This window comes from Ambystoma mexicanum, chromosome 10, assembly GCF_040938575.1.
Source record: "Ambystoma mexicanum isolate Mex_15411 chromosome 10, UKY_AmexF1_1, whole genome shotgun sequence".
In the NCBI taxonomy this organism is placed as follows: Eukaryota; Metazoa; Chordata; class Amphibia; order Caudata; family Ambystomatidae; genus Ambystoma; species Ambystoma mexicanum.
Genome location: NC_090932.1, coordinates 1,596,303,850 through 1,596,330,822, shown reverse-complemented (window position 1 = coordinate 1,596,330,822; position 26,973 = coordinate 1,596,303,850). Strand labels below are relative to the sequence as shown.

Sequence of the window (26,973 nt, the reverse complement as noted above, 5' to 3'; positions counted from 1 at the left end):
TGTTGGGTCGTTGGAGCAGAGTTCTTTGGGAACCGCATGTCTCACAGCTGATGGGCGCGGCAACAACAATCTATCGGGGTGTGTGTAGAGCAGCTCCGGTACACTTCTCAAGTGTTGTTTCCTGTGAGGTGTTGCTTCCCCCTTGTGAACCTCTGGCTTGTTCTGCTTATGTAGTGGCTCACAGGCTACGCTGGACCAAACACGTCCAATCCTGGCCAGCAGCGGTTATACAGCGTCTCCACTGGGATGTCCTACGTTATGTGCTCTGACCCCTTTGGCTCCGGGTGAGCGTCAGTTTTGTCCACCCCAATTTATGTGGCCAGTTCAAGTTACGAGGGGTGAGGGGTTACTGCCCAGTGTCTGGTCCCGGAAGGGAGCAGTGGGTGTTTACCCCCACTGATCAGGCACACATTATCCCACTCTATGCGAACGGAGCACAGGGGTTCAGGACACCCCCCGTTGGTTCTCTGGGCTTCCTCCCTGGAGGACTTACTTGAGTTTTCCTGTCAGATCTCCTCTCCTCATTGGCGCTGACAGGATCCGCCGCCTCAGTGGTTGAGCCTGCTGCTCGATCCTTACGGGCTGGCGCTGGCAGGGTACGGACAGAGGAGCCGCTGTTCCATCAGACTCTCGACTCCTGGCCCACTCCAGTCACCAGCAGTCCCACACCCTCCAGCGACTGGAGGGGGCCTCAGTCCCTCCCGGTCCCTGTTCCCTCGGTTCGCTTTCCTTGCAGCAGGTGGCGGTTGCAGTTCATGGTCTCCATAAGGCTTGCCGGCACCCTGCACGGGTTCCTGCTCCCGCAGGGGTCGTTCTCCACTCTGGGTCTTCGTATTCTGGAGCAGTGCTTCGCCTGATGGGGAGTACAGCGTTCTCTCAACCTCGCCAGCAATACCAGGTGGAGCAGTCCCAGGCAGCGAATGGCCCCAATCGCAGGCAAGGTCTGGCTGGCAGCCTCGTACCCTAGCCTCCAGTTGGTTAGGCACCTCCCCCGCAAGCTCCCTCTGCGTTTCTTTCTGGCCTGCGCACCACAGCTGGTATCAGGATTTCTCGGGTCCGATTTTCTTTGGATTTGCCACCATGTGATGCCGCAGTAGTTTATGTTTCGGCAAAGCTCATTTGGGGAATAGATATAACGAGAAAGCGGCTGGATTAAGACTGGATTTCTCCGGTGCAGAGGAGCTTCACGGGCCTGCGGCCATCTTGGCCGGGCTCTCTAGCGCCCCCCCCCCCCTGCCGGGGGCGTTATAACCCTTGCAAAACCTACCATACCTCCCTCTTAAGGACAATGGCTTAATCCTCCGAAGAGACTCGTCCACGGTCTTGGAAAAAAGGTTGTCCCCATCAAATAGCATGTCCGCCACCTTGGACTGGACATCCGCACTGAAGTTGGTGGCTTTCAGCCACCCCTGTCGTCGAAGGGACACTGTTGCCCATCTAGCAGAACCCGATATCTGCGATGTCCAAAACCACCATGATGTCGTGGTCTGACACTTCACCCTCCTGGAAAAGGCCCAGGGCCTCAACCTTTTTGTCCTCCGGCAAGAAGTCCAAAATAGATCTGAACTTATACCACAGCTTCCTATTGTAGCGGCATAAGATGGTCAGGGCATTAGCGGCCTTGAAGGTGGAGGCCGTGGTGTAAATGATGCGCTTGCCCATCGCATTCAGTTTCTTCCCCTCTTGGTCAGAGGGCACCATGGCCAAAGACTATGGATTCGCCAAGCACTTCCTGGCGGCGACTGAGAGCACAGAGTCAGGAGAAGGCTGTGACCTCAAGCACCTGGGGCGACAGTCTGGGCCTCTGTACTTCCTCTCCAACCTTTCTTGCTTGGGAGGCGCGGTACTTGGCATCTTCATTAAGGCCACACCTGCCTCCCAGACATCATCTAGTAGAGGAATGGACATGACGTCTTCCGCCTGGATTCCCGGCATTGGAAAAGGAATCCCTCCTCCTTTGTCTCCTCCGGCACCAAATTGAAGAGGGTAGAGGCCCTCAATATTATGGCATGAAAGGAACTAACCTCATCTGGTGGTGAAGCCCTGGCGGGCTGGTCGGCACCCAGCTGCTCCCCATCTGCTGGTACTAACAATCAGACTCATAGGTATGAGTCACCGTAGTGTCCGTACTTGTGGCAGTGTGCAGAGCCTCCTCCACTACAGGGGTCAACACCCAATGCGGAGGCGGTGGGGGTGTCCATTGATGCCGCAGGCATGCCGGGTCCTTTGATTTGCACTTTGGCCTGGACGGGCCCCTGATAGGCAGCCTTGTGGGACTCTGGGCCGGAGCAGATGCACCAGCCAACCTTTGCTGTATCTCCGATACCAGCGTGTACAGTGTCGTAAGGATGTCCAACAACATGTCCCTGAGCGCTGGCTGAAGGGTAGATGGAGCAGCCGGCAATGGCTTCGGGCTGCAGCGCCTCCTTGGGCTATTGGCGATCCGGGTACCTCCCGTGGAGATCCTTCTATGGACACAGTCTCACGGCCCCCCTCATGGTCTGAGTAGTAGTAGTAGTCCTCGGCCAAGTTGTCATCGTAGGAGCTTGTGTAGATGTGCATGGGCTCCCTTGATGCATCCTTTGTCATCGCTCTCCCTAGATTGGGTGGGGCTGGGGGAGGTGAGGGGAGGGTTCTGCAGGTGGTAGCCGCTCCCTGCCCTTCTCCGACTCCTTCGGGAGAGGGGCGACAATAGGAACCGCCATCATAACAGGGGCACCAGCGGATATCATTGGTAGTGCTGCCACCGAGGCCGTACGCCGTGGAAGCAAAGTCACTCCTTAGGTTGCTGTCGTGACCATAGATACCTACTTTGTTGCTAGGCCCTCCTTTGGCCAAGTTGTGATGGTCGTCGATGGAGTCATCGACAAGGTGGATGTCAAAGTTTTCTTCAGCGGGATTGTGAGCGTCGGCAAGGTTATCTTGGTCGCTGATGGTGTCATTGACAGAGGACGAGAGGAGCCACCCGAGGACCTCTCCTTTGCAGGTTTGTCCGAAGACAATCAAGCTTCAAAAGGACCACTTACTGCCAGGCTTGCTGTGGATGTAGACAGCAACGGTGATCAAGCCCTTCCCGAATTGGGATCTGCAACAAATCCAGCGGGATCCATAGCGTGGAGCTTGACCTTCTTTTGGACCCTCCCCCCCTGATGGGGAGTCCTCAAAGGACCTTCTCTGAGGGAGTAGCTCATGGGACCGGACGTTCCTGAGTGAGGCATGACCGTGTCCGGAGGCAGAGCCCCAATTTAAGCCACACTGCTAACCTACTGTAACAGTCCTTTTTCGTCTTCTTCAGAAAAAAAACACAGCAAATTCTGCATCCCTCTTCATCGTGGTCCGGATGCAGACAATGCAAATATTTGTGATGCCGATCTTCGACATAAATATTTCTCATTTCACATTTCGTGCATATTTTAAAGAGACTCCTCTTCTCCTCTGACATGGTGGAAGGTGCAAAGTAGGCCCATTCCTGGGCCTCTCAAAAACTTCAAAAAGAAGATCTGCGATGAAAGTTGATCTTCGCAGACAAAAGATCCCTGCTGCCGGGAGTCGACCTACGGTCAAACAATAAAACCAAATCGGTCAAAAATCTATTGTATCGAAAAAACTAGAAATTCCAAAAAGGCTTTAAGAGCAAGAAGAGAGGACTCCCAACACTGAAACGTGTGGTACAAATCTGAAGATTGCCACAATGGGTGAAGCTTAGGGAGACAACTGTCATTGGATGGGGGCAGTATGACCCAGAGGACAGTGATTGGTTTAGAAGAGAAATGCAGTTCTCAGGCTAAAGCGAAACAGCTGATCTTTTTTACATAGGATTCCCAGGCTGACAATGGCGAATATTCATGATCATGTGAATCCATGCCAGACCCCATGCTGGAGAACACCTGCTCTCATGATTTTCACTTCCTGGTTTAAATGCACCTGTGATAATGAGCCATAGATATGAGTTTGGCGTGACCATGGGGGTCAGGTGCCACCACCTGCTTCACGACCTAGGGCCCAGAGGATTTAGGTGGAGGATCTCACAGGCTCACCAGCCCATCACCAACATCAGAGAAAGCACCTTCCCACAACCCCTATGAAACTCCTAGACAATGTAAACCTGGGTGGGATGAAGACCCTGAGAGGAGGACTGTCCCAGATCAGTATCGGGTAGCTCTAAGAATCCTCACACAGGGCGGTTTCTAATAATCCCTGCTGACACCGTCCCTTAGTGTAAACAAAAGTAACTACCTTTTATAGAAACACACACGAACACCTGGACATCCAGACATGACTCTCTGCTATGCACCTAGAGGGCTTCACACCCCCAGCGGGCCACCTGCGCCAAGTGCATTGGGTTCGACATCAACAGAAACCTATCCTTCAAACAGGACATAAAATGGAAGACACAAACTGCTTGGTACCAACTTTCTCTCCTGCGATAAATCCACCCCTTCATCTCAGAAAACAACTTCAGATCGGCTGTCAAAGCCTTGCTCCTCTCCCACCTGTAGAGTGGCAATGCCCTTTTGGAAGACCTTATGGCAACGTTCCCTGCCTCTCCTGAGATGTGCTGCAGCACAACTCAAAGGACTACACAAATTAGACTACATCACCCGACCCTCATCGACTGCACTGGCTCCCGCTGCAAGCCTGTATCATTTTCAAATCCTGCAGCTTCATCTACAAGGCTGTCACCATGATGTCCACAAGCTACCTCACTGAGCAACTCAGCATCTCCAAAGGCCTACGATCCACCAGAAGTAAAGAAATTAGCATACTTGAACCCCCCTCACGCAGGAAGGAAACAAGCAGAAGACAAACCTTCTCTGTCCATGCCCCAAGACTCTTGAACCTCCTCCCCACCAACATCTGACTCGCCCCCTCGCTTATACAGTTCAGGAAGGAGCTCAAGACCCTCCTCTTCAAGTAATGGTTCCTCCCCAACACATAGGTTGATACACCATCCACTTCCCACCTTACCTGAGCCTGCATGATCTAATCCCCTATGTTCCCTCCATGGTCACTTGCAGTGGCGGCTGGTGAGTTTGAAAGCTGGTGGGGCGTAAATTTCCCAGGGCGAATTTAGAAGTGAGCGCGCGCAGCGCACGAGCCCACCCCCCCAAGCAGGGTGCGGGGGGGTTCTCCCCCGCGAAATCTTTGGAAAAATGGCCTACAAAATGTGCAATTTACTGTCCAAAAAACCCACCGAAATAAGAAAAAAGCATTCGGTTTTACATATTAATGGTGGTACACTATTCTTACGTGTGCAAGTGTGATGGTGTATTTTACAGCAGCTTGTATTGAGAATAGCTGGTACTATGGTGTATGCATAAAGAAATTCATTATATAGTCAGTAATGATGGAAACATATCTTTGTCATGCTGTTACTGGCATTCACATGCGTTCATCCTCTTACTAAGGTGGGATTTTAGGCATTTGAAAGGGGAAACTAAGCTAAAATCTTCACATTACAAAATTAATTTGCTGCAGCCCTTCAGGCACCCGATTTATAAGCACTCTGCGTGTCCTTCGCTGAAGTCCTGTTAAAAACAGCATTGGCAAAGGCACTGAGATCCCAAACACAAGCATTGACAAAGCCAACATTTGGCCTTGTGCATACGGTGTAAGCTTCTGCCAGGCACTGCTATTAGATGCCCAGGAACTTGCACCATGTTTCAATCGGCTTCTACAACAACGGCTAGTTAATTCTGCTACAGCTGTGCCTGGCAAGTGTCTTTCCTATGCTTACATGGTGGCATGGTACAGTAATGAAATCAAGCGAGCATTTGTTGCCATGAGTGCTCTGCTGTATAATGCGATCAGTGCCTCAAATTGTTTCTCTCAGGAGAGCCAGCAGGGAATAGGACGGGAAGAAGAACCCATGTCATTATATCATAGGAATCCGGGTTTCTCCTTGTGATCTACACCCTGTGGCTGTGGTTGAGGGATTACCAGCACAGGTCCTTCCTGAGGTTACTGCAAGTAAGTGCAACATCTCCAGATTGTCCCAACTCTACATAATGCCTGACTCATGGTCAGGAGAATCAATGGATACTGGTACGCGAAGCACCAGGACACCCGCTCACGTCACTGTGTTTGCTGTCCCACACCACACCACGCAGGATTAACATTGCCTGCCAAGTGCTCATGTCTGTGCATTTCGCAAAGGGATGAGGTGATGCACAAGCTACGCAGACATGCAGCTGCTGTCTAGGGACTGCAGTCAGAGCGCAATCAACCGGTCTCTGGATCTGGAGCATGCAGCCACACATGTGATGTCCCTAGAGCATTGCAGTTATGTGGGAACCACATGTGGACTCCACAGACAATGGGAAATTAGTGGATGTTGGGAAAAATGCAGAAAAACGTTTCCAGTGTTTTTGCCACAATCTGTCAGGCTGAGAATGAGGACATGTATGTGCTTGGCCCCTGACTCCTCCCGAGACCCTGTAGCACCAATTCCCCCTCCTGTCCCCTTCTGATGGCCATTCTACCATTTCCCCTTTAAGCTGCAGCTGCCTCTAACCATCGCCACAAGTACACTCGGAAGGCCTGAGAGTCCAGAAGGAGATGTACCATTAGTACCTGGGTGCTTGACACTTCCAGATGTCACCATGTCCTCTTCCCCTTGACATGGATGCGTGGGCCAGGGGACATGAACACTGCAGATGCCCCGGAACCTCAGAACACTCCTCTTGCTTTGGCAGCATTAGAATGCATGCTACTGGGGGTTCTACCACACACCGCTGCCATCTGCATGGTCTCTAGGTGCTCTGGCAGATCCAAAAGAGAGGGGGGGTGGGGAGACGTTACGTATAGAGGTGGGAAATACATGGTTACAGTGCGCTGGACAGTTCCTAGGGGTCCTGCATCCACATGCTCTTTTAGAGTGAGGCATCCAAATTGTACACTGCGTGGGTACCCATGCCGCAAGGGATCTCATGCAGTAGCTACTCCCTCCCTCCCTCCCTGCCCCCCCACGGGGTGGTCATTGTTCATATGTTTAAAAACAAACCGTTATAAAAGTTCCACCATCTATCAGTGAGCTATAGATTTCGAGGATTCACTGGCACTGTAAGCATTTCAACCTGTATGTGTTTTGCAGTAACAATAAACAGAAACGGTAGATTCACCCATCTTTCACAATGGGTATCAGGGCTGTAAGGGAAGGCCTCTTCTCCCCTGCAGGTGTGATGCGAGATGGCAACGATGTTGTGTGCTTTAATGAAACTACCAGGTTTCCCAGAGTGGTGACCACATTCAAGGGGACACAAAAGTTATGGAGGGACCACAGTTGACAGTACTCGCCCTGCTGCGGGGCATGAAGGGGGAAAAAGCACCTCATGAAGGGGCTGGAGTGCTAGCCTCCATCGCTGACATGTACAACACATTCCATATGCTGCAGCCTATTTGAGATTTGTAAAATAAATATTCCTGCGGCAGAGCCTTGCTGTGGCTCAATGCCGCAGAAAGTGAGAACGTACTCTGGGACGGCTCCCATTCCGAGGCCCTGCTATTCCAAGACTCTTTGATCTCCCTGAAAGTAGAGAGGGGTTCAAAATGGCCGCCACAAGCCCTCGCCACCCACACACAGGCACGTGCAACCTGCACATCTACCCCCATGCACATGCCACCCCATGACATATGATATGAGGCCTTAGCAGGAAACGCCTAGTAAAACATTACTCCACCATGAGCGCGCGCACACACACACACACACACACACAAACACAGCCAAACAAGCATGTCTCTTCCACACAAAGACAGCCACCAACACGGGCATAATAATCACAAAAACCCTGACACATGCGATCACGCACAGGCACATAGGCAATCAGAACCAACCATGCACAAAAAAGCGACCATGCACATGCACTCAAAACAACAAAAGCAGCACCCCCCACACAAACACACACACAAGGAATGGCCAATTCACACCTCCCCCGAGAAGCAACCACACAAGCAATGACAAAAAACCTACACAAATAAGCAAAGTGCACAGGCACAACATACGCAATCCCAAACACAAGTATAAAACATGCAATCATGCACAGCACAGGGATGAAAGGAAACACAAATACTCTCACACAAACAATCAAGCACGGGCTCGCAATCAATCCCAACTTCCGAACCCTGCAGGAGCGGTGCAAGTTGCAACGGAATTAATATTCGTTTTTTTTTCTTCTATCCCAAGCTAACATTTCTTTCAGGCAGAAAGAAGACAAGTGCTGCCCGTTATTCCCCTGTACAGAGCAAGGCAAACACAGTCGGCTGTGATCAATATTAAATACCAAAAAGGTTATAATTACTGAGTCTGTCAATTTGGACTAATTCAAATATTTTCAGTAGAAACAGATGTAAAGCAAGCCGTCAATATTAGAAAAAATACTAATAAGCCTATAACAACAGTACTGTTTTTCTACTACATCACAAATAAGTGCATTGAACAGTTGTAGCGCAATTTGTCAACATTAGACAAATATTTAATTAATTTAACTACAAAACACATCTGCTTGCAGCGGGACATTGCAGCTACTGATCTGGTGCTTTTCTGACGTGAAACGAGCTGCCGGTGGCCTGGTACGGAACACCTCGGTTCCGGTGGGAGAACGTGGGTGGCTGTTGACAAGATAGCCGCTGCCCACGCAATTTAACTGAAGCTGCAGCCAGGGTCGAGACTCCGGAGCGTGGGCCTCCCCCATCCTCCTGGCGTGCCGGGGGAGTAGTGGAAAAGGAAGCCTGAGCAACGTGGACCACAGTGCTATGGGCTGAATGGATTTTTGTGCTGCCCGGCAACGCTTCCCCCAGCCAGCAGGTCCATCGGTGAAGGAGTCGGGATCGTCGCACTGGCGGCACGGTTAACCCCAGCTTCCAGGAGAGAGGAGAGGCCTGAATTCCCTGGTACTGAAGCACTGAAGGTGCATTTGGACATAAGGCACCAACAAGCCCATTGATGGGGAATCCGTGGCTGGTTACTTCATGGGCACTCTTCTTGGCACCTTACCCGAACTGGTGCTGCACTGCATGGTTTGCAGGGCCGCGGCCCGCGACGCACGCGACCCCTCTATGCTGCTAGGCCTGGCCACCAGGCAGTGGCACCGCACCAGCCGCAGGCGGCCAGGCCTCTCCCTCACGCTGCCAGGGATCTGGCTCTCCCTGGTGACTTAGTTGTGCCGTTTTATATTTTCGGCATTTTTTGTCGAAAAATGCCGAAAATATAAAACGGCACATTTTTTTACTTCTACGCGGCCCGCACTGGGCAGCAGCACGCACGCCTGCCTGGGCCTTGCTGTCCGCGTGGCCTTCGCCCACGGACCGGGGGGTTAAAGGCCCAGGCCAGGCAGCCCCCGCCTTGGTGGTAGGCGGGCCCGGGCCCGCTACCACCAAGGCCAGCCGGAGACTCAGCCCCCCCCCCCCCATTAAGTTGACGGCACTGCAGTCAACAACACTGAAAGACGTAGGCCCTGGCCTGCACACGTCTTTCAGGGTTGCTGATTGGGGCTGTGGTCCGTGGACCTGGACCCCCCCCCCCATAGGCCCAAAACACAAACAACATCGGCTGGGAGTGGACCACTACTTACCCGCCGGCAACTCGTGTCGTGGACCAGGGTCCAGGCCGTCTCTGCTGGGCTGGTGGTGGTGGTGGTCTTCTCGTGAGGCCGTCGTCCAGACAGAATCAAGGCCAGGCAGGGAGAGAGTGTGAAGGTGGCGCAGGCGCACCCACACACACTCTGCACCAGCACATAGATACAGTAATGTCATTGGCTGTTTGCCAGACAATGCAAGGGTTGTCATTGGCTGGCAAACAGCCAATGACATTACTGTGTCCATGCAGGGGAGGGGAGGGAATTTCAGTGATGAGGGAGGGATGACCGGACCTACTAGTGCGCTGTTTACGCACATTTTATACTGGCGGGGCCACCCCTGAAGCGCCCCGCCAGCCTTCTAATTAAGGGGGCTTACGTAGAGTGCGTGGAGCTCCGAGTTCCACGCACTCCACTATTGAAGAAGGAAGCGTAGAACAGGACGCGCCCCGCTGTGAAAGCAGCGGGCCTGGCCCTTGTTAGTGTTGCCTTGCCACAGCGCCCCCGCGCTGTTGGCAAAGGAAATGAAAGCTAAAAGAGATTCAATCATGGAAGTTCTCAGATTGAATCTCTTTTAGCTTCCTCTTTCTTTTCTCCTTTTTTGGGGGGGCGGCGCCCGGCCGCCCTGCTATAGCAGCCGCCACTGGTCACTTGTAGATCCATTGTTGACTATTGCACTCCCTCTGCTGTTAGATCCCAACTCCCTTGTTTCTATGCTCCCAAACCTTTTTCTCGCCCCAACAATTGTAAACCGCCCCATTGCTTCCCGAAGCTAGGTCCGCACTCTAGAAATACCAATAATAATGATAATAGGCCCATAAGTAGTCCAACGTTCACTTTATGCACACAAAGGGGGTTATTACGTCCCTGGAGGTAGCTATGCCGCTATTTGCGACATGGCTACCCCCATTCCGGGTACCAGGTCTGGGTTCCCTGAATGGGGAATTACCGGGCCATTCTGACCTTGGAGAGCCCGGTATTTCCCATTCAGGGAAGCCGACCCCTGTACATCCCCATTCAAGCCCCATAGGGCTCAATGGGAATGGGGAGCATGCTAACAACGGGCACGTTAATGATGGTTTTACCAGGCGTCCTTAGCGGGTCCCGCGAGCGGACCTCGTAATGAGGCGGTAGGGGTTTAAGGGGGCCGGCATCTCTACCGACCCCGTTGAACCCCTACCGCCAGGGTCGTAATGACCCCCAAAGTCTGTATGCTGCTGTACAGAGAGCAGAAAAGAAAGACAATCACAACAGTCCAGTATAGTGGAAATGAAACGGTTTACAAAAGTAACTATGGCTGAAAAGTAACAGTTATGAAGAATTCTGCCGAGATGTTAAAGTTGAAAAAGGAGGATTGGACCACAGCTGGAAGATCTCAAGTAAGAGTTAAAGAGGAATCAATGGGTACACCGTTATATTCCACTACTGAAATAGGAGTAGAGCAGACAACTAGGCAAGCAACGCCAAAGGACTGAGGACCAACGATCGGATTCATAAAAAAGGGCCAGAAACTCAGCCATGGACCAGTTTAAAAATTCAAATGTTACAGGGATATGGGGACACTACACAAATGTTATAGAGATTTGTTGAGGTTGTTACTATTGTACTGCATAAAAATGAAGGACGTTTGACAATGAAAAACTGAAAAAACACTGCAAGTTTACCTGCGCCAGCGAATACAAAACAATTCAATAATTATGAAATACAAAACGATAAAACAATTACCAAAAGATATATAATAAAAAAAAAATTCCTCTTTTTATACAAGAATATTCATTAATATTTTCAATGTAATCACAATCAGGAGAAGAACAAATTACATACCTTTCCGTAATGTTCTTTCTGGTGGATGTTCCTCATCTATGATAATCCTATCCGATCAAAAGTGCCTTTCGAAAACTTTTCTTCCACCGGTGGGGCTACAAAGTCTGCTCCGTCCGACACCACTACGCGCCCCCCCCGGACATGACGTGGGGGCCAGTATATATTGAGGCGCCATGCACTGTGACCTCTGTTCCACACTATAACCCTAGCACTCCGACACTAATGGACCATAGAACCGATGGTGTACTAGCTAGCTGCTGCAAGGGGTAGGTAGGCAGGGAGGACAATGAGGAATCCATGGGAGGAACATCCATCAGAAAGAACATTACGAAGAGGTAAGTAATCTGTTCTTCTAATCGATTCTTTCCTCCTACAGATTCCTAATCTATGTTAGACCCCCAAAGCAGTACGTAATCTGTAGGAGGGAGGAAGCAAGGACCCACAAGAACCAGAAAACTCTGTAGGACTTCCCTACCAAAACAGGCATCCTGCCCCACAGGGGAATTAAGCAGCAATGCTTTCCAAATGTGTGCAAAGATGCCCACATTCCAGGTTGGCAGATGTCCAGAATAGGGACTACCCTCTGCAGAACAGAGATGGCAACCAATCCTCAGGTAGATTGGGCTACGAGAGCCTCATGCACATCCTTCACCATCAGATCATAGCATTCTAAAATGCAGAGAATGATCCTGTGATATTTGCAAGGTAAATCGACAACTTGGAGTCAAAGCATCAAAAACACCAATAGAAGTATTAATCCACCGACCTGTCCCGACGATCCAGCCGTGTTGATTAGTAGTAGCCCCCCTGATACAACCCTTTCTCTCCCACGGCTTAAATGGCCAGGAGGAAAGGAGTGTTCCAGGAAAACCCTCTGGGGGAGAAAACCCTGTCAGCTCTGGAGTGTTGTCGGTCCTGGATGTTGTGAAGAGCTGGGCGTTATTTCAGGAATACATTGTCTAAGACAAGAGTAAGAAAATAAGGGAAATGGATTATTATATGAAGGAGGAGTCAGAGCGAGGTAGGAAGGAAGGAAGAGAGAAATAGTAACAATACCTTCAATGTGAATGGCACGTTAGTGTGGCGCCTATTTTCTTGTATGCCATGTTCTGAGCATTCGGGGCTGTAGTAACCGTAAGAGAAACGTTGTCAGACTGAGAAGGTATGGGATACATTACTCACCGTAATCTTATTTCTGATGCTTGTATCTGCTTAGATTCACATGCTGTGCACAGGCCGACATCTAGTGGAAGCTGCCGAGTATTACTTTGTTTTTCGAAACTCAAAAATGGGCGTCGATACAGGGCGTGCCAGTACTACTATCCCTAGTGTGACGTCCACTGTGCTCATGATCCCGGATGCGTCTAGGACCCTCAGATTGTATTTTTTCTGTTATGAGGTAGCATGAGAGTAGCATGAGTACAGATTATCCAAGCAGATAGATAGTAAGATAAGACTGCAAGCATCCATGCGCCTTCTCTTAGAGGGGAGGAAGGGCGGGTCGCATGTGAATATAAGCAGATGCAAGCATCAGAAATACGATTACGGTGAGTAATGTATCCCTTCTGAGGCTTGTGGAATCTGCTTAGATCACATGCTGTACATAGATTAGCAAGCAGTGTTAGAAAAAGGAGGTGGGATGTGAGAAGGGTCATGAGCAAACAGATGTCTTAGAACCGCTTGTCCCACTTGAGTATCTGTCTTGGAATGAGTGTCAATGCAGTAGTGCGGAGTAAAAGTGTGACTAGAGCTCCAAGTAGCTGCTTTGCAAATGGTGTCAAGGGGTTCATTTGCAATGAAAGCCAGAGTGGCCCCAATGCCTCTTGCAGAGTGGGCTCTTGGCATAAAAGGCAGAGTCTTTTCAGAGAGGGAGTAACATAGTTGGATACAATTGACTATCCATTTGGAGATGGCACCTTTAGAGACGCAATCTCCTTCTCTGCCTGTAGCTACGGAGACAAACAGTTGGTCTGTTTTCCTTAGCGGTCTGGCCTTGTCTACATAGTAGAGGACCGCTCTTCGCACATCTAGAGTGTGTAGTTTCAACTCAGCAGAGCTATTGGGTTCTTGGAAGAAGGCCGGAAGCTCGATGGACTGGTTAACGTGGAATTTAGAAATAACCTTAGGCGAGAACCTAGGGTGTGTTCGTAGAACCAGTTTATCCTTATGAACAGTAAAGAAAGTATCCTGCACTGACAGAGCCTGCATTTCACTGACCCTTCTTATGGATGCAATGGCTACTAAGAAGGCAGTTTTATAGGTCAGGTGTTTGAGACTGGCTTTATGCATGGGTTCAAATAGTGGGCCCATGAGCTTATCAAGTACCACATTAAGGTCCCAACCAGGTGGTGGGTTTGAAATTGGAGGGTGGAGTCTCTTACACCTTCCATGAAGGCTTTAACCACTGGTACTTTCCACCACGAAACCTTGTTGTGGGAAGTGGTGTAGGCTGACATCGCTGCCAGATGTACCTTTAGTGAGTTAAATACCAGGCCTGCATTCAGCAGGTGGAGCATGTAAGTGACAATATTGGAAGGAGTGCAATCAACAGAGTTGATTTGCTTATTCTGGCACCAGATAACAAATCTTTTCCATTTATCAAAGTAACAGTGCCTCGTGTTAGGTTTCCTTTAGGATGTCCATACATCTCTGTGGTAAATTGAGATGTCCAAAATCTATGACTTCAGCAGCCATTCTGCCAGGTTCATTGAGTTGGGTTGAGGGTGCACTGTTTGTCCTTGGTGCTGGGACAGTAGGTTGTACCAGCACAGGAGTCTGATGGGTTCGCACACCGCTAGTCATTCCTGACCAGTTCATCCACAGAGCGTTCCCCCTTGGAGTCTGGCTGGGTGAACCTGGATGCGAATTCTGGGCATTGCCTGTTTTCGCTTGTGGCGAATAGGTCTGTAGTGGGGAAACCCCACCGTGAGAAGATGTCTTCTATGACTTCTCTGAGAAGACAACATTCATGTTCTTTTGGGAGGGGATCTCTGCTTAAAGCGTCCAGTAGCGAATTTAGATCCCCTGGAACACGTTGAGATGACAGGTAAATATTCCGTCTGAGTGCCCATCTCCAAATCTTCTGGGCAAGCTTAGACAGATTTGGCAAACGAGTCCCTCCCTGTTTGTTTAGGTAAAACATTGCTGTTGTGCTGTCTGTCAGGATCTGCACTGACAGGTTCAACAGGTGGGGTTCGAACGCCTGAAGCGCTCTGAATACTGCCAGAAGCTCTAGCAGATTGATATGATTCTTGGCTACTGTGTGAGACCAGAGACCCTGAGCTGTGTGGTGGAGGAGGTGTGCTCCCCACCCTGACAGGGATGCGCCTGTAGTGACTACATCCGGTACTTCAGGATCGTAGAAGGGTTTCCCCTTTGACAGGTTCTCTCTTGTCCACCAGTGAAGACTTTGAACAAGTGTTGGCGAAACGACCACTAGATCGTCCCACTGACCATTTGCCTGAGACCACTGTTTCGTCAACCATTCTTGCATGGGTCGCATGCGCAGGCAGGCTTGGGGGACCAGGTAAATACATAACGCCATCATGCCTAGCAAACGCATCGCTTTGCACACCCTTATCTGGTGACCGGGCTTGTAAAAAGGAATTTGCAGTAGTAGATTCCGAATTCCTTCCTCTGATGGAAAGGCCAACCCCTTTGAGTGTCTAAGACAGCTCCTAAGAACTGTTTGGAGGTGCTTGGGACCAGACTTGATTTTTTCTCGTTTATGGAAAAACCCAATTCGAAGAGGAGGTCGATCGTTCTTTGAATGTTGGACCTGGAAATTACTGGGGTCTCCCCCATGATGATCCAGTCGTCCAGGTAAGGCTACACCGGGATTGCCTCCCTGCGCAGGTGTGCCGCTGCCACCGCCAGTACCTTGGTGAATACCCTTGGAGCCAAGGCTATATCGAAGGGCAGCACCTTGAACTGGTAGTGCTGACTGTCCACCTTGAAATGCAAGAATCTTCTGTGCGCTGGGAACATGGATATATGAAAATAGGCATCTTTCATATCCAATGTTGGCATGTAATCTCCCTTTTTTTTTAGGAGGGGGATTACCTCTTGAAGAGTAGTCATGCGAAACGTTTGGATGTCAAAAATGGTTCATTGGTTGATTCCCTTCACAAATGGCAATCTAAAAACCAAAACGAAAACAGCCGTATTGGTAACAGGATAAAAGTACAACAGGAGTGTAGTATCTCTTTTGGTGTGCACAAGCAACTGGTTCCACTAACCTTTTAATAGCTTGGTTGACGTGTGTGGCCTTGAATTAAATATGAATGTGGACAAAATTCAATGGTCCAAACTGTGATTCTTCACAATCATTAGAACTGAAAGAAACAAATAGACTTTGAAGATATTTGTTTCCAATTTTTTGACTAAATTCATTGTATGCAGAATGTTGATTTATCTATACGTTCTCTATTTGTCATATGGAAAACCTCAACAGACGGCAGAGAAAAAATCTTTGATTTGAACAAACTATCGATTGTCTCAAGTGGCACAACTGCTGTCTGAAACTGCATCATCTAGCGTACATTTTATCTGTGTTGTTTTTTAAGTGAATGCATACCTTTCAAACCGAGCAAAATGTGCTTGTATTCAGCTTCAGTGGACCGCAGGCACGGTTTTACATGTCCTGTCCCATCGTGTCCGAGTATGGTGGTCGCCTGATCTGTTAATGTAAATACAGAGGTATAACAACCCGTAGTTGTAGAAAAGGGGCTGTCTATCAAAGTTTACACTGTAAATACATTCGTGCGGGGCGAAGCGCTCTAACTCTTGAACGCTGTTAGTGCTTGGCTGGAGTCCCATCCGGTGACTGCAGAGTATCTGCGCGCTCGCGTGTCGAGATACTAGACCAGCGTTGTGCATGCAAAAAGATTAAGAGCGTCCGCCATCTTGGAATAAAAAATGGCGGGCGCAACCAACCAAAGAAAGGCTGGCATGCAGAGAAGCTGATACATTATGTCTGCCATATTAAGAAAAACAAAAATTTGTTCAAGGCACGAAGGAAAGGGCGACTTAATTGTCATCTGTAGTTTGTTATAGTTTACCAATTTACTGAATAGATGGTGAAAGGCTGACTGACATCTATGCATCTTTTGTTCAAATGGACGATTAAATTAACTGTTGCAAACATATCGCAACATTTCCATATAGCAAGTGAAGTTGTTAAAAAAGTGAAAATATTCAGACATATGCCGAATGTGTATTTTTTCTTTGCTTAACATGTAGTGGTAAATACAAATATGTTAAGCCTGAGGTATATACAAAAATGATAGTGCCTTACTTGTGTAAAAAAAGACTCCATTCGATTCCTATGTTAAGTCCAGATTTTGAACATTTGCATATAAAGTCCTGAAGACGGGTCCAGCACACGCTTGATAGCATCTTTAAAAACCAGCTACAGAGCCTGTTCTTTTGTCTAATTAATTTCCGCTAGGACCCAGAAACACACTCTCTGTTGTCGACAGAGTCAAGGAAAAACAAATTGTTTTCCGAGGTTTCATGCAACAACAAAATTCTCACCTCACACTTTTGGTAACCTCACAACATCACCAGTACATGATGATTGTGTTAAGTTCAAAAAAATCGTTTTTGGTTAAAAAATATTGATTTCCACTATATGTTTTTTATGTGAAGTTATGTACAAACAAAATGCATTTTTGTCTCTTTTTTAATATAAATCTTATTGAGTGTTTTCTATAAATTAAAAGATGTATATCTCTATTACTTCTGTCGTAATTATTCAACCGACATGAAAGGTAGCACAGTTTGCAACCAGTCACACCTAGTAGGTGTGTAGGCGGGTAGCTGTTTTTGTGGCATTCTCTTCACCTATATCCTCACTGGTCCATTTCTTGGAGCTGGGAATGACCCTTTCTTGAGAGGGTTCCCCTTCTATGACTTGACTGGACCTATGGGTTTGTGCAGGGGTCTTGAATAGCTGTTTATCAGAAGACTTAGAACTGTCTTTATGTCACTGTGGTGCAGAAGAGGGGTGAGATGGTTTCCCCCCTTCCCCATGAGTGGAAAAGTGTTTTCACCCTCTCAGAGCTTTTCGATGCCTGGCGTCGAGATTCAGGGGTAGTGTCCCTTTCCTCTGAGTGAGGGCATCGGGTTTCGGAAGCAGCCGCCGAACGGTCTGGCCGCGCCAACTCCTGGTGAGCGGCCTAGGGCTGGCGGTCGGCTTCGTCTTCTGACAAGCGTACCTCCATGACTTTGGTGAGTGAGGCACTTTTGGCAACTGTGGATGGTTGCCTGGTGTCGTGATGCGATCTTGACCGAGAATGCCCAGAGGACACAGATTCGGTGGACCGCTCTTTGTGTGCCTCTTTCCGAGAACTCGACACATGCGTTGAGTCTCGGTTGGACTTCGAGTGTTTAGGTGTGGAAGAGGTGTGGGTAGCTCTCGTGTCGCCGGGTGTGTTCCCCAGAACTGCCCTGCCGGACAGCCTTCGGAGGTCGGGGTCTTGCGCTTGGCCGTCTTTCGACACCTCGTTGCCCTCGCCGTCCGAAGTACGGCGTTGCTGCCATCACTGAAGGTGCCCTCCGCTTCCATGGCCTCGCGTTGACTGGCATGGTGGGCCCAACGTTTGGTCGAGCAGTCCTTTAGTGTCTTAGCCTTGAACCGGCTACACGCTCTAAAGTTCGCCTCGGGGTGGTCCCTCGGCAAACGGAGGCTACAGGTGGCGTGTTTGTCAACCCAAGGATACTTGCGTTTGCACTTGGGGCAGAATTTGAAAGGGGTACCCTCCATACGCACCCTGTGGCAGCGGGCTAATGTGTGTAGGAAATATGTAGATGAGTGTAGAGTATGTTTCCACCCCCCACTCTCCCTACTTGCAGGGCCAAGGCCAGAGGCCTTCCGAGGCCCAAAGTCAGTTGTGCAGCTCTCGACGGTAGTTTCTTCTCCGGACCGGCGTCGAGCTTCAAACTTCAATGACTCGACGTGGGAGTGGAAGAAACGGGGAAATATTATGATATTTAGCAAAATATGGCTGAAAGCCAGGGAACTCTGCGGAATGCTTCCGTCAAGTATGGCGGAAAAAAACAATCCGAGGGTCCTACACGAGTGAGGAATCATGGGAAAAGTGGACGTCACACTATGGGTAGTATTACTGGCTCGCCCTGTGTCGATGCCCATTTTTGAGTTTTGAAAAACAAACTAATACTCCGCAGCTTCCACTAGATGTCGGCCTATGCACAGCATGTGATCTAAGCAGATTCCACAAGCCTCAGAAATATGGATACAGTAAGCGTCTAGATTGAAAACAAGAAGTGTTCAGTATATCTGGTGTCGTGTCTTGCTCTGACGAGACAAAAGCGAGAAGGACGCAGGTACAGCAAAAGAGATTAGTAATCGCTGTAAGCTGCTGAGAGCCGTATGCCGCTAAACGGTGGATCAATCCCTGGATTCCGTAATGTTAAAGACCTCAAATCACGTACCAGATGATTAATGATCCCTTTGTTATTGAACTGTGGAAGCAAGACTCGGAGAGCAACGTGAGGCGGGTTAGAAATGGGAGAGGGATCCAGCGCGACTCGGAAAGAATTGCGAGTTGAAATGAAAGGAGTGTCTGAAAATAGGGAGCAACAATGAGGGGGTGAGAGAGAATGATTCTGAAGACAGAGTAGAAAGTAAGCCTGAGTACGAACTTACGAAGTGTTAGTTAGGAAGAGTAGCGACGCATCCGATCGCGTTGTCCAGGAATGCGGATAAGCTGGTCCTTTCAGAGGTGGAGGAGCCCCAGTGCATGCTATGCTCTGCAAGGCTGGAATGTTGCAGCAACTAACCCCCGCCATCTTGGAAGGAAAAATGTATGCTATGCGAGCATGGGACCAACAGTGCCACAGAGACCACCGCCTCCTGAGGGATATGACAGGTCCACTTTTACAGGGTCTGTTTGAACAAAGCCTTTCCAATACGAGACCTAGCGTAACTCACGAAAAGCTGATTATCTTTCATAGTCTCCCACGTTCGAGAGACGTAGAACTTAAGGGCCCTCGCACATGCCAGAGCTGATGAAATCGTTCCTCTGTCTTGGAAGGGTGAGGCAGAAGAAAAAACACAAGAAGATGGGTCTTCAGAGAGAGATGGAGATCCGAGACCACTTTCGGCTGAAAGGAGGGCTTCACTCTCAAAGTCACGCCTTTCTCGTGGAAGTGATGGAAACCAGGAAAATCACTGTAAGGAAGAGTAATCTAATAGAACAGGAATGGAGTGGCTCAAACCGAGCACCCATAAGGAATGTCAAAACTAAATTCAAATCCCACGCTGCAACCACAAATTGGCGGGGAGAAAACTGGTTAAATAAACCCAGCAGGAGCTGCATAACAGTGGGGATTGTGAAGAACGAACCCTGTTCTGGGGACCTCTTGAAAACCGAAATAGCAGCGAGGTAACCTTTAACAGTGCCAATCTACAGACACGTCTGAGCCAAGAACAGCAGAAACTCCAACACTGGGGATAAAGGACAGGAGAAAGGATCCAGGTCCCTCTACCAGCACCAAGTCGTAAATACACACCACCTGCAGGAATAAATGGACTTCGTAGTGGGTCTCCAGCCTGACAAAAGAACATCAAGGATGTCGTCAAGTCCCTCTCCTTGTATCTTACCCTCTCAGTAGCCAAGCATGAAGGTTCAGGCTGCCGGGGTATGGATGAAGAACCCACCCTTCTAACAGCGGGCAAATCCATTCTCCTTGGGAGGCGCCATAGAGGGCAGATAGACATGTCCAGCAACTCTGGGTACCACATTCTCCTAGCCCAATCCAGATGAAAATCAGGATCAACGTGATTTTAAACCCACCATAAGTTGATTGTTGCTTTGTATATATGCCCCAATCACAAAGCTGTCAAGATTATACTGCCCCGATTATCCCTAATACGGGTAAAACCAGATATGTGGTGGTCTTGGAGCCTTGCAAAATGTCTGTCTGGGGTTGATTAAACTATGCATAAAGTAGCACTGCCATAAGACAAAGAACATTTCCTGAAGCAAAAGGCTTGCATTTGGGATAATTTGCATACCCACAATTCCTGGATGATGTGGCGCTGAACTGGACGTAAACTTTCACTGATGGCTACTGGGTAGCGTGGAATGTGAGATTTTGCTCAAATGGATTACCTACTTTCACATTTAAGGTGAAAGGGGTTTTTTGAAGCCTTTTTAAACCCACCAATACTTTAAAAATGAAATGTCTTAGAGACACATCTCAGCCATGCATTTTATATTATAGGTCTACTACCGAGTGGTAGGCACAATACATACAAGGACAAGAGGTGGGGAGAGAACAGGACATTACAACACACAGTTAAAATAGTTTTTACAGGATCCCATTGGCAACACTAAAAGTCTGAGGTCCTCATTACAAGGTTGGCAGTGCGGGAACAATTGTCGGGAAAGTAGTGGTAATTCGATTACTGCCGCATTCCCGCACCGCCGAACATCGAGATTGGCGGTGGGTTGGAGGATTTACTTCCAGCACATAGCTGGAGGTGAATCTGCCACTCTACTGCCAGTTTTAGGTGGAATTACTACAACGGAACTACCGCTGGTGCTAGTTCTTCCAAAAAACCCATGGAGTCGTATGGACTCCGAAAATGGTGATTTACACCCATGCTGCCACTTGTAATCCCGTGGAAATTATCCCATGGGACCAAGTGGCAGTAACGATAATCGATGTTGGCGGTAGTACAGCTGAAATACCACCAAACTACCGGCAAACTCAAAACGAGGGCCTGAGTATTTATAGACCTCCAGGACATAGCATGTGAAAAAATACTGAAGCACACATCACAGAAAATGAAGGTTCCAGAAGTTGGAAAACATTACTAAAACACAGCAATAGGGAACCAGAAGACAAGAGACATTAAGGCAGAGCGCATCAAGGGTATACAGTGTTTATGACCAAATTAAAATAGTGAAACTTTTTCAGTGAAACATAAATAACGACAAATGTTGCATTTTTAATAAAAGTATATGGGGGGTGGTGTAAAGGATTAAAAAGGGCAGGGAGATTTGGGAAGGGTTAGTAAAGCAGGGAAAACAGGGGGGTTTGGGTGCGGGAACCCCCAAAAATACAAAAGAGAAAAAAGTTAGATATGTTTTCATCATTTTAGAGTCACTGAAAAAGTTTGTCACAATGTTTCTTGTCGTTATAAAGGTGCAAGCAGCAAGTTCCAGAAGCAAGGTGTGACACGTTAGGCGAAAATAGATACAGCGTCGCCAAAGATAGCTTTTGTAATCGGGCATTCATTTTAGCAGAAGGGGAATATACATCTTTAAAATGCATAAAAAAACCAAGGTTGTTTCAAGACCCAGGAGTTCCAGTAGACAGTGCAGCAAAGCAGGAAAAGCCCCAATGGAATCCAACCGGACGATGTAGTTCAGTGTCACAGCACCACATTATTCCCTATGGAGGAACTGGAAATGGCTACATTCAACCGTGCCTCTAGACTCTAGCTCTGAACCCCTGCAAACGCTGTAGCGTTTTTCAAGATGGCCGATGCAACATCTGTGAACGACTTCCAGCGATCACCGCGTTGCAACCCTATACTTTACTCGGTTCACAACGCTAGTGTAAGTAGCTCCCTTTTGCTTGCGCTCTTGCCTGTTTGTTCGCTCCACTACTTTTGCTCTGGGTTCCCCCGCCTTCCTTTCTCCCACTCTGCCAGAGTTGCACTACAGCACTGTTTCTCCCTGCTTCTTTTGTTTACCTGTTACTGAGATCTCCTTGCACACTGGTGTGCCTCTCTTCTCTGAAAAGCCCTGCTCCTCTCTGCTCTCTTGGATTAGCTGTCATTACGCTCTGGTGCGTATTCATACAGCTCTGTCTTGTTACTTACCGCTTCCATTGCTAACCTCATTGTGGACTTCCAATATTCTGGCACGCCCGACAGCTTGGCATTCCGGAATACCAACAGGAACAATATATCTCTGTTGTTTTTCCCCAATCTCTGGACGTCTCCTTTTGCAGTCACTGGAGCTAGTTGGTGATCGCAGACTGGTGCAGTTGCTGTGGAGAGGGAACGCCCTTTTTTCAGCAAGGAGAGTTCATCGGAAAGGACAAAGTCAAAGAATAAGACACATGATCCAACATCTTCACACTCTGAAGACGCAGAACACGACCCAGGTGAGAACAGTGGAAAGGCTTGCCATTACACTGAGACCCACCCGCCCACGCATAATCTTGACCACAAACCACCTTAGGGTAAGGATCTTGAATAATCCACCACCCCAATGCCAGAGATATGTACTCACAGTGTAGGTTTCAGAAAAGTCGGTCCCAGGAGGGCAAAACAACTCAGTAAGTATAAAGTTTCTTTCTCTAGGTACGGTGACGCATCTAATGCATCTATTGAAAGCAGTTTTTAACAGGAAGTGCAGTGATAGTGCGGCTGGCATAGCCAGTATTAAAAATACAATTTGAAAATAATATGCCTTTCAGGCATTAAGTCAGCAAAACAAAGGCAACAACCAAAAAAGTCAAAGTACTAGCCGAATCTCCTACCTTTGTTCAACCGTTGGGTGGAAAAAAGCAGGAACTGAGGAGGGACATTAGGTGATGCATTTTTGGAGATAGGGCTAGGTACACAGAGGCATGCTCATGTAGGGAGCTCCTATTACAAAGTTTTGAAAGTTACAGCATTCGTGTTGGGAATACTTTTCTGGTGCAGGCATACCCAAACCAAAAGGGGAGGAGCGAAAACAAGAGAAAAGAGTAACGTGAGCATATGTCCTTCACGTTGAGGACTGTCTTGATGGGGGATTCACCAACAGAAACAACCATTAGAAGGGAACAGAGCATTAAAGCTGACAAATGTCATATCTGCTGGACTCCATATACAATTTCAACCAAACCTGCTTTTCATGACCATGCATAAAATATCCACCCATCAGCACCAAACATGGCTAGGCTTACCTCACCAGCATACCGGTTTCGCAGGTTCAAAGAAGCCATGAAGTTGGAGTAATCTTTCTTCACGCAGGCCGGGCGCTCCGTCAGTTGGGTCATCTACATGGGAACACAACACACTGGTTCATCTGGTCCACTGGTTAGACAGCCAGTTCTACAGTGTGTACACAGCAGTGCAGAGAAGGGCCTCCAGAGAGAGAAGAGACCAATACCTTGGAGGCAGGCAAGAGTAATAGGCCAACCAATAAGGAGACTGATGAAAGAGAAGTTAGCAGAATGAGGGCCCAAAGAACAGTGCGCTCACATAAGAACTTCCAGGCAACACCTGCATTAAAAAACCATTGCTGTTAACACCATGAAGCTATCCACACACCTGCTTTCTATGGACATAAAACCTTGAGATCCGTTATGTAGCTTAATTACATGTACAATCATCATTTTGCACCTTTTGTTAGGGAGAATTCTCTGTAAAGGTTAATTTCCCTAACCTAGTGAGTCGCCCAGCAGCTTTGCTGGATTTTTGGGGTTTATTTTTTTTCTCCTGCTAAGAGTGAGACTCTTTTACTCCCACTCTTAGACATGATTTGAGGTGTTCCTTTTGAGGTGTTCCTTTGTCTTTACATGTGTTTTATGGGCTATGGGGTCTTTTACTCCATAGGGTTTCAAGTGTTTTTGATGCGGGTTACACAGCACCCTCCGTGCCGTAACCCAGGGGGTGTCGTAGCGACTCCCAAACATAGACTCCATACCCTGGGACTGACTACTGTCTCCCAGGGCATGTAAAGTCACCATTGGCTTTGCTAGTCCCAAATTATGAACAGAAACCAGTACAAACCATCATATTGTGGACGTACTGGTCGGGGCAATTCGATTGCCCCTGGGTCTGTTGTTCGAGGGGGCATGTCTCTGTCCTCTGATCAAGTTTTGGCTGGTGGCAGTGGATACTACTTTTTATATTCGACCGCGAATATATCTCTATGGGATTTTCCCATTGTTCGAGGCTACCAACTTTAATTATTTAATTCCTATAGCCTCAAACATACCGCCGGTTTATTTAATATTAATTCACCGGTTGGTATTTTTTGCCAGAACTCGATTCTAAAATGGTGTTTGTGTTCTCTTCTGTGACTCCAACCCAAGTCGAGCCCTTTGTTCCACTTTTTGGCGGGATTCTCCACAGAAGCCTCCAAAAGTAGTGCCATTCTGTCTGGGTACCACAGGGGGTGTGGGAGGGGGTTTAGGCACCCTGGACTGAGTTGCCTTGGCAACTCAAGTCGCACTCTTGTGTGATTGGGCCAAGTGGTGAGCCAGCCGGCCGGCTCACCACTTAGCATGTTTGATTGACAGCTAGGCTGAATGAATGGGGGTTTGCTGCATAAAAGCAGGGCTTTGGGGACAGGAACTTCAGAAGTTGCCACAGGACCTAAGAATCCGAGGAGGGAGAAGCTGAGCCGACCTGCAACGACGACACCACCGGTGGAGCCCTGCTGAACCATCTCACCACTTTTCCCGACGACACAGGAGATCTCCAGTCCGGAGAGTCTTCTTCCTTTGACTGGTGTGGATAACCAGTTTTGCCTTCTTTTCACCTTCCTGGAGCATCTCGTGGCTGCCTTGCCCGTGCCAAGCACCCAGGCAACCGGAATACCACGGCTTACCACTACCGCGAAGAGAAGGGTAGTACCTTTTAACCGAAGAACTCTGCGGCTGGTTTCTTCCCTGGCAGTGCAACGACCTTCATCTTTCCTCCACGGCAAGACCTCCTCTTCCTCTGGACGAAACACCGTCTTGCACCCGCTGCCAGGAACAACTGCCCCCGCTGGAGCTTCCTTCACACCTAAGGTACTGTGTCCCGCCTGGCTTCCCTTGCGACAGATCGTTCGGGGTGACGGCAAAGCCTCGACTTTCTAACCTGGGCTGGCCTAGGACAACCTAGCTAACTTTTCCTGACTTTAATTTCATTCTTTGTGTGCGAACTATCTACAAGACTCTTTGGCAATAACCCCACTGTGTGAACCTGGACCCCTTCTGCTTGCCCTCTCCAAGAGTGGGCCTTGAAATTGACTTCCTTGCTCTCCAGTAGAACTCTGCCTATCCTGCCTTACTGTGGTTCGTTTAAAAGTATTAAAATTTGTGTGCTTCCATAACTCTGCCTTTTTCCCTTCCTTTTTAATAACTTAGTAGAGTGCCATCTTATGTTAAGCGCTCACCTCTGTCTGAAAATAAGTGGTGTTTCTCATTAAGACTTGTCTAATAAGTAATTAGGGTTGTATGTTTATAATAGTGACTGTGTGCTGAATTTACTTTTCCCTTTGTGCTAGTGTAATTTACAAGTGTGTCTTTAAATAAATAATTATATACTTTTACACCAAAGCTCTGGTCAGTGTTTGCTTGTGCCACTGTATCTCTGTACCTACTGTGTATACTCTACCTACTGCCTAACTCTTCTTGAGGGAAGTCTGAATGCTCAGCCACAGCTACCAAGTGAATCTGTGTGGTACAGACTGCTACCAAGTGGGTTTACTGCCAAACACTGTAGTCTTAAATCTTTTGCAGTGGTCCCTAAGGGAACTGCACAGGTTTCTGCCTAACACCTTTAAAAAAAAAATAGTAATTTGAGGTTACAATGTTTATGCATTTCCAAGTAGGCTCATCTTATTCACTCTTGCCTGCCTATTTTAAGTCTTCACTTATTGGGATTGTCACTTTAATGTACTATTTTATGATCTACAGCGTCTTTATCTTTAGTCTGAAGAGTCTGTCCTACTAGTCTTTCTCATCAGCTCACCCACATATTTTATTACTCTATTAGTGCTTTAGCACTGGTGTTATAAAGGGTGCTATGTTAATACCATATTTACATTTCAAGATGTACTTATTATTAGGTTATCTCCACATTACCTGCACCCGTATCGAGCTTCTGCTTCCCATTCCCATTTTAAAAGTCTTCGTGTCACTCTTCTTTTTGGAGTTAGAACATGGCCATACCAGGACTGGATCTTGAATTTTAAAATATCTGGTGAGGCTATTGAGGCTAACACATTGTAACCTTTCTTTCAGCACTACATTGCAGCTTTTGCAGACTGCGTAGGCCAGGGCATGTGACATATACTTTCCATGCCATTGTGGCCAAAATATCAAGCAACAGTTTGATGACCTCCTGGAGATACGTTGCCCGTGCAACTTACCGTCAGCAAGGATTTAGCCAGAAAAAGAATGGGAGGGGGGCATTCACACATGGCAATGGAGCAAAATCCTCTTTGAAGGCTTTCTTGGTCACTCCTTTGTTGAAGAAACCCTAGATCTAGAGTTCCCTAATTACTACAGCCCCATTTCAAGACTTGCTTGTTTAGCAGAAATTTTGAAAAAGGTTTGTTCCAGCCAACTGCAAACATTATAAGTTACTCACCGTAGTGACTAACGTACTCTTAGTCCATAGTCCCCTTTCCTCCATACTGCATGGGCGTCCCTTCTAAGGGACGGGAGACGGAACCTTTTTCACCAGAAAAAACCTTCTTCCCCTTTAAATTTAGAGGCGCACGGGGGTGCGGCCCAGGGAGCGTGCGCTGCCCTGAGTCCACCCTCCGGCGCCACACCTGAGTCCCCACTGACGTGTCGACAAAAGAATTAACATTGCCTAATGACACTA

The 26,973-nt window shown here is 48.2% G+C and overlaps 1 protein-coding gene across 2 annotated transcripts in view; it reads right to left on the bottom strand.

The window, feature by feature from the left end:
* PI4KA (phosphatidylinositol 4-kinase alpha) overlaps window positions 1-26,973 on the bottom strand; it is a 2,470,135-nt gene that overhangs the window by 1,167,198 nt on the left and 1,275,964 nt on the right. For both annotated transcript variants that reach the window (XM_069619956.1, XM_069619957.1), the window contains one exon: window positions 23,331-23,423. In XM_069619956.1, the coding sequence (XP_069476057.1) occupies window positions 23,331-23,423 (93 nt within the window). The remainder of the gene's footprint in view (window positions 1-23,330; window positions 23,424-26,973) is intronic.